Here is a 12,135-nt window from a genome sequence, read left to right on the forward strand (position 1 = left end):
CCCCTTTTTAAATATATTTTCTCTTTTCTCGGATCTAACATCAACACTTATGCCGACCGCAACATATTATGTCTGTTTTTGTGTGTTTAAATAACACAACTCAAAGATGAAGGTGTTCTTAAATTTTTCCAACCCCCTCTTATTTGTACATACACATACAAGTTTAATGTTAAGTTTTTTTTTTGTTGTTAATTAAAACCTCAAATTTGAATGGTTTTGATGAATTCATCCGTGCAATAATAGATGTTGAATAGAGGTTAAAAGAGAGGACAAATAGTGAATGACTACTTTTACTGCCACCAATTTTGCTTTACCTTACTCTAGAAAATAGGTAAGAATAGGCTTGAGTCATTCATTCCCAACCATTCTTTGTGGAAAAAAAATCATGACCCTGAAGTCACAAAGACTTCTTTTACAAATTAATATTCTCTAAACCAATAAGAATTTGACATATTGAAAACCATCACAAATTGGTTTAGCCATTTTTAGAATTACAAACTCAACTATGATGTTACCCTTTCTGTCTCCCTCACATATAACAAACTAGCCAAAACTTTTGACTGTTTTAATCAATTACGTATCACCAAATTTCACATCTTTGTATTTTCAGATAAGATGTGTGGCATTTTATTGGCAAACATTTTCTATTAGCGTTATGCTTTCTTTATTCTTTTGTTGGGGGAAAGCATTGCACTTTGTTTTATATTAAATGAATATGTCCAATGAAAGAAAGCTATGTGGGGTTGTAATATATTTAATGCTTTAAGTTTTAAGTTTAGGTGGTGATGTTTATTTTGGTGACTGTTGTCAGGTTGGATTTAACTAGGTGTTTTATGTGTAAGGGTTTTTTATGTTTTTTTTTTTTAAGGTGTTCCGCATATATACAGTGTCTTTCGTTTGTATTCTCTGTTAAACTGATCTCTGTTCGTCTTGAGCAAGAATCTGATTTTTAATAAAATTTGCTAATTAAAAAATAAAAAGTTTGTTAACCTGACTTTTCATCCACTTAATTTGTAAAAGAAGTTAATTAAACTAGAATTACTTAAAGTTAATCACTAGATAAATCATTAGTCAAATATGAATTATTAAGTTATATTATACATTATCTATGTCAAAGTTTTCTATGTTGGAGGAAGAAAGATTAACACGGAAATAAATTGTCACTAATACTGTTATGAATATGAATTTGATTGTCTTTTTTCCAATTTTTTGTTTTAGACATCTCTTGTGAAGTCGGAATATTAATCATTTGATAAAGATTAGACAACTGGTTTCCGTGGGTATAACTCAGTTGACAGGGACATGCATTATTATATGCAGGGGTTGGGATTCGAATCCCGAACACCCCACTTATTCTTCTTCAAAAAGGAGAATTATAGCCACAGACTACCTGACAAAAAAAAAAATAGACAACTGAGATCACCTAACTAAGTGACCCGTTTTTGTTTGCCCTTGTTTGTTGGAGTTGTGAAGGGAGAGAAAATGTCATTATCTTGTGCATTTGCAGGGCCAATGAATGATTGAGTTTCTACCGCACCAAAATGGTGGAATCCTACTCGGATTATAATCAATCATCCACGCACAAAGTTAATAATCCATGTATCTACCCTTTGCACTTGAGTGGTGATTTTCGCACACCACTTTATTATATCCTCCTCTCTCATTTCATCTAGTCACATTTGCTCACCAATTTTAGCCACCAATAAATAAATTTGGTCATGTGCATAGCATTAGTTTATGGACACGTGTAATTAATGTTAGTTTTTGATCTGCATTTCATAGGAGTGGAAATAGATCAAACTGACCTATAGGGATGCATGACATAGCTAATGTGAATTCAAACTTTTTTTCTAGAACAGTACTCCCTCCGTCCCGCAATAAATAACCTGTTTGAAAATGTGCAATTTTGACTTAACTTATTTTGATCATATTTTTTTACTAATATACAAAGATAAATAATATCATATAAGATGTCGTTAGATTCGTCTCGATGAGTATTTTCATAATATCAAATTTTCATAATTTTTTTCAATATATTATTCAAGATATTTAAACTCAAAATTACGCATTGGTATGCGTAATTGGGTCAACTGTGTCATTTATTAAGGGACGGAGGGAGTAAATGATAACACTTTTTTATGAGTTTATTCAACTAAAAAAGTTATATTATTGTACATAGAAAAGCATTTTAAACCTATTAGGCCAACATTTTCGCTATAAAAAATACATATTACTTGACAACTTCAAAAAGATTATTCGCTGCCACGAGACCATTGCAAATTACTGCCGTAAAAAAGCCTTCACCAACTGTAAATTTAAATTTCTTGTTATTACTAACCGAAAAAACCTTCAGAAACTTTTACAAGGGATTTTTCTACCATAAAATGTGTGGAGGGAATTCGAATTCGAATTTGTGATTAGCAGCCACAAAATGTATGGAGGAAACTCAAATTTAATTTGTGGCTGTTTTGACATCAACAAACTTTGTGAAAGCTAAAATAGTTGCATAAGAAGCAAATTTGTAGTAGCTTTGATGGTCACAAACATTGTGAAGATGTAGACCACCACAAATTTCTTCATATCTCATTTCTATCTTCTCTCTAATTTTTTTTTCTCTACATTCTCTTTACTATTATTCACTCATTTTTCTCTCTATTTTATTTCTATCATTATTGGTATGATGGTGATTATGAATGATTATATTTTTTTAATAATTTTTTTTAAATGACTTTTAAATATTTTAAAAAAATATATCCTATTTCTGGCTGCTTAAACCACCATAAATGAGTTTTTTTTAATTGTTTTGCATATTTATGTTTATTATTATAAACTAGAATTGAATAAATTATTTCAAAAGAATTGGATATATGATATCATATATAATCTGATTCTTTAATATGTCATCATAAATATCAAAATAAAGTTTAATTTCATTTTTCTTTTAGCCCGTTAGTTTACTCAAACATAAATCAAATTACTTATTTAAATATATTCATATAAAATTGAACTTTACGGTTGGTGAAGCCATGGGTTTATTTGAAGCTCTCCAATGGCTTAGTGACATGTCGTTAGATAATATCGACTTCGAGCTTGATTCTAAAATTACTTGTGATGCATTCCGCTCCAGTAAAGACGATGTCTCTGAGTTTGGACATGTCATTGCATCTTGTAAAGCTCTCTTTTCCGCTTTCTTCATCAACTCTAGGGTAGAGTTCACTAGGTGACAAGCAAATGCAGCAGCTCATGCGCTTGCAAGAGAGGCTACATTTCTAGCTAGTCCCGTCATTTATTATCATATCACTTCTTGTATTGAAACAATTATTATAAATGAAATGCAATGAGTTTTGTTCCCTTCAAAAAAAAAAAAAAAAGCTAAGAATTTACGTGTGCAGAGGTCAGGGTTCGAAGAAAAAAAAAATGTTTATATAGTAATTCATTTACGGGATTTCACAAGAGTTATTAGACATTTATATAGTATTATGGACAGAAAATCAAGCGGTGAATATGATTGGCGATGCAAATTGATGTCCTCAATTGGTCACATTCATAATAGGAGTTTAAACGTTAGTCCAAGAGTTTCCTTTTCGGATAAGGCACACATCTCTTTCATTCTTTTTTTTTTCAAGTAACCTAGTGGCTAGAGCTCACACAATTTAATTGTGGAGAAGTGGGGTGTCCGAGGTTCAAACCCCAGCCCCTGCATATAACATGCAATATTTCTACCAACTGAGTTAAGCTCACGGGGATCACATCTCTTTCATTCTATTGTCCACGCAAGTAGTAATCTCTCTATTAGCCAATCCCAGCAATGCAATGCATACTGAGCATTTGTTAGAAGAAGAAAAAAAGGATAAATTTTGTAGTTAATCAAATGAATTGAGTCAGTTTGAAAGCTATATCATGGGACTACATGATGCTTAAGTATGCCTAATTTGTAGACATTTCAATTTTCAGGGTTTTGCTTGGGGAGTATAATGCCAAATTTTGATGGGTAATTTTTCAATTTTTTTTGTTTTGTTTTGAAGTTGTTGATTTTTCTATCTAACACTTGTAACTTGTATATTAGTATTACGGTATTACCACTTCCACTATAACCAATATTAGCTAGACCATCCGTACACATATTTGCTTGCTTCACGGTATGTGTGTCAAAATTTCACCTCTCATTCATGTTCTAAACTTCAAGTAGATTTGGTTGTGTTTTTTCAATGGAAATTCTAATTGGTTCAAATATATGATAATAAATATTAAATTGCGTAACAATACTCAAATATTACATCATAGTAATTTCATCACTTCTTATTATTTATTCTAAATTATATCAAAATTTTAGAACAATAAATTTTGAAAATAAAAGATACCTTATTTTAAAGGAAAAACAATCGTATGCATAAGACTTTATGGAAAGGAATGAATCATGTTCGTGGAAGAATGAAAATATTTTTGCAATCTCAAATTGAAACAAAATTGTGAGCCCAATATTGCAGTCTAGCTGGAGTGTTGAAATGGCAATGGCTCCTTTCTGCACAACAAAAATTATATTGGACTCTGATTCTATTTCTCTATTGTCCCTCTTTTGGATGTTACAAAAAAGATAAACATTAATATGTCTATGGCCTTTTTCTCATCAAAAAAACTTCATGATTTAAGATTTGTTTAAAGGGATGAAGGTTAATCTCCATGTCTAAAGAAAGCTATACACACAATCTGCTTTTCTTGAAGAAAACAAACAAGTTGATTTCTATTTGTCTTGTTTTTACATTCTGAAGAAAACAATCATAAGCTCATTGAAAGCTCCAATATATCATTAGTTCTCTTGTAATTTAGTGTCACTTTGTATTAATTTTTAGCTTATACGAACTTTCTAAATGAAGTTAATATTTATTTATTTTCTTAAACCTATTCATAGAGAAAACGAGTAGGGATGACAATTGGACCCAGATTCGATGGACACCCGCAAAAAATACCCGTAATGGATAGGGTAAATCCACGCATTTATGGATATGGACTTGGGTCCGAGTAATTACCCGCAAATTTAGATGGGTATGAGTGCGGGTAAGGATATTATACTACCCAGCCCCGCAACCCGCATATACATGTTTATATAATGTAATAAATATTTTATTTATTTTTGGTGTACAATTATTTAATTTATTTAGCTATTTAAGCATAAATTTAAACCTAAAAACTAATACGGTAATCGTTTCATCCTTACCATCATAATTTCACGAGCTACAAATTTATGATTTAAATCAATTTGATGTTTATTTTAGCATGCACTTTTTTATATGTATTTTGAATGTATTTATTTTAATTTTTGAGGAATATTTTGGATGTTTTTTTTATTTGGCTTAATACTAAGATATTTACTGTTTTATAAGTTGTTTTAAAAAAATTTGGATCATGATTTTATTTCAATTGTGATATTTTTTATTGTCTTTTTATAATTAAAGTGCAGATAATGGGTACGGGTATGGGAAATGGCACTAAAGTTGTTACCCACAAAGGTACAGACATTTTTTACAAACGCGGGTATGGGGAAGGGTACTATAGTACCCTATCCATTAGGTACCCCTTGTCATCTCTAAAAACGAGCCATGAACTTATAGTTTAGTCAAGAGATAATTAAAGTATATTCCTCAACAAAAAAAAAAATCGATGTTTTTTAAAAAAAAAATTGAAGTACATTAAACATTTACATTCAACTATTTGGTCATGTATAATTAAATTATTTGATTTTTCTTGAAAAAAAAAATGATTTTTATATAGATATTAATCCAAAGAGTTCATAAGAAAATAATATATAAAAGTTCTTTTTTGCTTGAATTTGAATACCAAGTAAAGTATGTTAGAAAAGATGTACAAAAGTGATGACTATTTTAATCAATTACATTGCTCATTTTAAATAGAGAGCTCAAATATAAGAACAAACTCCAGTGTTGTCTTGGTGGGTTAAGTTAGTTTCTTCACAAAAAACAAATAGGAAAACCTTAGACTATTTGGTTTGATAAATCAAATAATTTTCAAACCAACAAAGTGATTGTGCCCAAGTGATTAATAACTTTCACCAAAAATAAATTGTTTGAAAGAATCGAGTTTGATTTCCAATGGAACAATTATTATTCATAATAGGAGGAGGGTTAACACAAAATATACTTCCCACAAAACAGAAACACAAAAAAAAAAAAATACCATTGACAAACCCTTCTTCCTCAAATTAGGGCAAAATTATGGTGCATAAGCCATTTCCTTATGCACCATGTATAAACATTTCACAACCATTAGATTTCCTTCACACTCTCACAATCTGATCGCACACACGCCTTTATGTTTCTTCTCCGAAAATCTCACGCTCACCGCCCCCTCTCATCTCTCCACCTCCAGCGATTCTGTTTCCAATTCTGTTTCCAACTCCTCCGATTCTGTTTTCAGGTGGTTCTGTTTTCAATTTCACCGGCAAAGCTCATCGTACCTTTATAGAGTACTGACTTCCGGCAGTTCTGTTTTCAATTGCACCCTGCTGGATCAAAGAAAACCATTAAGTACATCTAATGGTTTTGGAGTACAACTCACAGAAACCATTTTTTTCCTCATCCTCCTCCAATTGGAGTCCAAAACTGAATGATGACAATGGCTCTAGGTCCTTAGTTTTTTTCACCTGCTGGAAACTATTAAGTACATCTAATGGTTTTGAAGTACAACTCACAAAAACCATTTCTGAATTTATGCAGGGTGCATAAGAATTTCCTTATGCACCATAACCGCACCCCTCAAATTAGTCATGAATTGTAACATATATCGAAGTCTCCTCACTAACATCACCCGTATCCACCTAGACACTTGTCCGATACTTGAACGAAATTAAATTCAATTAAAATCAAACAGTAGTTAACTATCGTTTGAGAACACTTTTTAAACTGATGAACTGTTTTAAATGTTTTTGAATGGTTGTTGACTACCATTCGATTTTTTGGATGCCTAAAGAGCAATGTTCAAAATGAAAAAACTCCTTTCTGCACAACAAAATATATTGGACTCTGACTCTTTCTCTGTTGTCTCTCTTTTGGATGTTACAAAAAAGATAAACATTAATATGTCTACAGCCTTTTTCTCATCCAGAAAACTTCATGATTTAGGATTGTTTAAAGGGATGAAGGTTACTCTCCATGTCTAAAGAAAGCAATACAGACAATCTGCTTTTCTTGACAAAAACACAAGTTGATTTCTATCTGTCTTGTTTTTACATTCTGAAAAAACAATTATAAGATAAGGAAGATTATAAACTCATTGAAATCTCCAATCCAATATATCATTAGCTCTCTTGTTATTTAGTGTCCTTTTGCATTAACTTTTAGCTCTTCTTCACTTTATGTCATGACCAAAGACCACAACATTGAAAGATTAAATTCCAAACAAGTGGTCTATCAGAAAACAGGCGCATTATTTTTAACTTGTGTAACTTATTTTTTAGATAGACAAAATGATAAATAACTATTAAAACTCACATATATAAGTAAATGGACAAGGGTTCGAACCTTCATCACAACGTTCAGCCTAACAATTTCGACACTTTTATCAGTTGGCCTAGAACTTGTAGACGCTCATAGAAAATATGAGGCATGAACTTATAGTTTAACCACTTAAACTTAAGTAATTGGTCATGTATAATTAAATTATTTGATTTTTATGTAGAAATTAATTCAGAGAGTTTGTAAAAAGATTAATATATAAAAGTTCTTTTTTTTATTGAATAGCAAATAAAGTATGTTAAAAAGATGTATAGGGGGTGAATATTTGAATCAAATACAAGCTCCTTTCAACTAGAGAGCTCAAATACAAGAATAATGCCAGGGGTTCGTCCAGTAGTTGTAGAAGGTTGGGATCTAATAGTGTGTTCTTTTTTATGTCTCAGGTTCAAATTCTTTAATACTATATATCTACTTCATTCATCAAAGCTTCAAATAAAAGATACAATTACTTACATTAGATTTCTTCAAAAACCATTTCCACGACACAACCTTAACATATTCGATAATTAAGGAAAACCTAACACACTTTGAGGTTTGATAAGCAAGTCTGTTTTTTCAAAAAAATTTATTAACCACATCACAAGTATGAAATAACTGTCAAACCAACAAAGTGATTGTGATCAAATGGTTTATAAGGTTCATCAAAGGACCAACATTTAAGAGAATTCGAGTTTGATTCTTATATGAAACAACTTTTAGTCAGAATTTACTTACCTTTCAACCGAACTCCGGATTAACTATGACTCATTTCCTCTAGGAATGTAGGGTTAACACCAAAAAAGTATCATTACTAAACTCCTTCTTCCTCAAATCCCAAAATGAGCACAAAATAGTCATGAATTGTAACATATAACGATAACAATAACGATAACTATAAGGAAGTCTCCTTACTAACATCATCTTGTCCCCCTAAACAGTTGTCCCATACTTAACGAAATTAAAGTCAAATGAAATGTATTCGTTACATGAAGATCATAGTCACTCAACCAACCCAAAATGGCTACAACTGAAATTAGTTATCCACTAAAATAGAATAACTAACTTTGCTTGAGTGAACAAAAGAGGTAAGAATAACAAAACATAAAAGCAAGTAGATTGGATGGGCCAGAGAGAGACAAACAAAGTTATGGGCCAAACACTATGTACCATAGCCCAACAGTTCTCTACCGTGGCAACACTGAGAGATGAGTTGAAACATTACCGTTCGGTTTTTTGAGGTGCCTAAAGAGTAGTTTCCTTCTATACGAGTACAAATTATTCGGTGTCAAATACATCATTAGTCCATATTTGTTTTTGAGAGTTTCTTATCACACCCTATTAGTTTCTCGTGCGCCCTACAACATCCTTCAACGCCCTACAACATTCTTCAACATCTCATACAAATAAACCGGACAACATTAGTCTTTTTCATTAAAAAATTTACCTAACACATTTTTAACCAAAGAGCAAGTGAAGCAAACAAATCTCACCTTATTTTTAACCAAGACATCATCCATAAAGTGCATGTTCTAGTAATTAAACACAGTTTTTCAAATGGTTACAAGAATTCCTATCTCTAATTTATATATAAACAAATGATCCAAAACAAACAAATTACACAATTAAAAGACTAATGTAACAATATACATTCATTATTATTCATCAGAAAAATCAGGTTCTGTTGGTTTCTGCAAAGAGCTAACTACTCCAGAATTTGTCCCAGAATGCATATTAACACCTTTCCTAGTACTCCTTGCCACCCTTGTTCCATAAACAACAAAACCTTTACCATATTTTTTTGCTATTTCATTTTCAGCCTCTGAAGCTGCCACAAGACTCTCCTTAGCCCTCAATTCAGCAGCTTCTTTCCTTTTCTTGTGCCTTCTCCATGCAGCTTGAATAAAACAAGCAGCCCAAGTTCTCCATTGGTGTGAATAAAATCTGAATTTATGCCTAAGTTGTTTACTATGTAGTCTTCTAAATTGAGATGCAACAAACTTAAGATCTTCAGCTATGAGTGCAAAAGCTTCTACTTCTGAGAAAGCTTTAACTGTTCTTGTTGAGGAAGGGAGTATCACACTTGGTCTTGGATCTAAGGCCCATGTTAAGAGCTCTTCACCACAGAAATCGCCTGGACCGATTCTACATGAGTTGAAGAATCCGTCACGAGAGAGCAGCAAGGTGGTTGATGGTTAAATTGACATCACCACCAAATTAGAAGTCAAGGTGGAGAAATGTTGAAATTGGCTTCAAATTTGTGGTCTGGAAGAACAGAGAAATCGTGACACGATTTTGGAATCGTGACACGATTGGAGGTGCCGTGAGCCAAGTTTGCTGGATGCAAAATCGTGGCACGATCTTGGGAAATCGTGACACGATTCAGAAACTTGCTGGTTAAGTATCACTGATAAGGACTGGTCAACCTGGGGACCGTTGCAGATCGTGACACGATCTAGGGAAATCGTGGCACGATTTCTTCAGGGGAAGACTAGTATATATTGTGTTCTTGTGTTTTTTGAAGAGAACCTTAAGAGAGCTTAAGAGAGAAATCTTGGAGATCAAAGAGGGGATCCTATGGGGTGTGTGCCTTTGATGAGAGAGTTTCTTAGGTTGGGAAAAACATTGTAATCACCTTGGGATTTTGGGTTCATAGTGTGAGAGTGGGAAAATACCAAAGGGTAGTTCTAGGGTTTGTTCATGTGTAAAGCTTGATAAGCTAGAGTCTTGTAACCTTTTGTAACACTTCACATATTGGATTGGAGAGCTGCTCTCTCCCCCAGATTAGGCCATATTGGCTGAACTGGGTCAACAATCTTCTCGGTGTTTTGTTCTTTCTTTTACCGCTTATCTTGTTTGTGCTTTGGAATCTCTTGTGTGGTTTTGCTATACACTAGCTTAGGGCTGTTTGTTGTTGTTTGCTTGGAAGCCATTTGTTCTCATTGATTATCACTATCACTTGCTCCACACATCATTGGTTTATTTCATTGGTGTAAAGGTTCGTTTGTAGAACCGGATTCACAACAGGTGATGATGTAACTTTGGAAGTCATGGCATCAGCATATATACCAAACGGATAAAAGCCGGCATTTGGTGAACATAAATTTGTGACATTACTAGCTATAAACCAAGCTACTCTTGGAGCATCTTTAATACTGTGACAATTGAAGAATCCATATTGGCAATTTGATTTCTCCATATTGCACACACTTTTCCAACATGCTTCTTGACGCTCGATTGAAAGAAGGTACCAGCAAGCTCCTAAAATCTATTCAGAATATAAAAGTATGGTATTTCAATTTTTCTGTATTACATTTCTATGATGACTTTACTGTCATATTATATGATGTATATGTATATGATAAAAAACTTATTCCACATTCTAGTATAGGCCAAATTTGGATAAGCAGGTTAATTAGCGCTCATAGGTTAAGCGTATAAGCTATTTCTACTACGAAAGATAAAATAATGTCAAACTATTTTCACATAAGCTGTTTCCATAAACTCTTTGAAATAGTCTCACAAGTGTTTATAGCAGTGGATAATCTCAAATAAGCTATAATACAAATGTTTCTCTTAATTTAAGACTTGATTTTGTTAATAAGCATGCTACAAAATAGTAAAACGGTCCAATTTGTTTGAACAATCAAGGAAATATAGTTTGTGATATACTTACATGGCTGGCCAACATGTAAAGCATGAGGTTGTAAGCAGCACCTGCCCATGCTGTTTCTGTCACAACCCCTGTAGCTTTTACAATTTGTGATGAAAGTGGAAAAATCAAATACAGCCTTGGAATATATTGAAAAATGATGAAAAAACGAAGGACATTTTTGGTATTTGCCATTGTTGAACCCCTAAGTGTTGGTATAATAATCCAAATCAACACCTGCAATAACAAAATAACAGATATTTAGCATGTCAATAATATACACATTTCGGTTCGAGTCCTAACCCTATAATTGTTGAATGTATCAAAATTACATAAATACCCTTGAGCATATTATCTACTAGTAATTTGATAGACTAAACTGACAAATAAAAGACACATTAAACGATCAAATTAACTAGTGGATACACTTTTAAGAATCAAACTAAATAACTACGAGACGCTTTTTAAGGATGTTTTGTAATTTTGGTTAATTAGGGATTGTAGGGACAATATCTGACACATTCAAGGACCAAAGCGGCCTTTTAAACATAAACAAACAGACTCATAGGTACCTGAGGAAGAGGCAATGCGGCAATAAAGTCTAACCAAAAACCCTTGCTGAAGTACCTAAGAGCAATCTTAGAATAGGTAAGAACAAGTTCTCCTCTACCAAAAACCTTGGAAGAAGGAGCAACATAAAGATTGTTTTTATATGATAAAGATTGTTTTCGTATCATTAAAAAAAAAAATTAGATTATATATTTTTTTTATTATATTGTTGGTGTCATTGAAATAGATAATCATGGTTAGTTTAGTTTGTTATTATAACTTGAAAACGAACGTTTATATTTTTAGTTTTAATCAAAATCAAAATTTTATTAAAAAAAAAATCACCGTTCATAATTTTCAAACGTTAACACAATAAAAAACGTGCCCGTCTTTTCGCTAGTAAATATAAAGACAATTATTAATAACGGT

The 12,135-nt window shown here is 32.3% G+C and overlaps 1 protein-coding gene across 1 annotated transcript; it reads right to left on the reverse strand.

Moving 5' to 3' along the window:
- Positions 1–9,107: 9,107 nt before the first annotated feature.
- LOC25487815 (protein CNGC15c) lies at positions 9,108–11,894 on the reverse strand. Its single transcript, XM_039831126.1, has 4 exons — positions 11,730–11,894; positions 11,182–11,394; positions 10,519–10,773; positions 9,108–9,679 (listed from the first exon to the last, which is right to left on the reverse strand). The coding sequence occupies exons 1-4, from the start codon at positions 11,892–11,894 to the stop codon at positions 9,164–9,166; spliced, it is 1,149 nt and encodes a 382-aa protein (XP_039687060.1). The 3' UTR covers positions 9,108–9,163.
- Positions 11,895–12,135: the final 241 nt, after the last annotated feature.

The sequence above is a fragment of the Medicago truncatula genome, chromosome 2 (assembly GCF_003473485.1).
Source record: "Medicago truncatula cultivar Jemalong A17 chromosome 2, MtrunA17r5.0-ANR, whole genome shotgun sequence".
Taxonomy (NCBI): Eukaryota; Viridiplantae; Streptophyta; class Magnoliopsida; order Fabales; family Fabaceae; genus Medicago; species Medicago truncatula.

What these genes read in the sequence shown, in the direction of transcription:
- LOC25487815 (XM_039831126.1), bottom strand. Translation starts at nt 11,894, where the DNA reads ATGATACGAAAACAATCTTTATCATATAAAAACAATCTTTATGTTGCT. An exon ending in CCGCATTGCCTCTTCCTCAG is followed by an intron (nt 11,395 to 11,729) that starts GTACCTATGAGT and finishes TTGTTATTGCAG; the next exon opens with GTGTTGATTTGGATTATTAT. An exon ending in TTTACATGTTGGCCAGCCAT is followed by an intron (nt 10,774 to 11,181) that starts GTAAGTATATCA and finishes TATTCTGAATAG; the next exon opens with ATTTTAGGAGCTTGCTGGTA.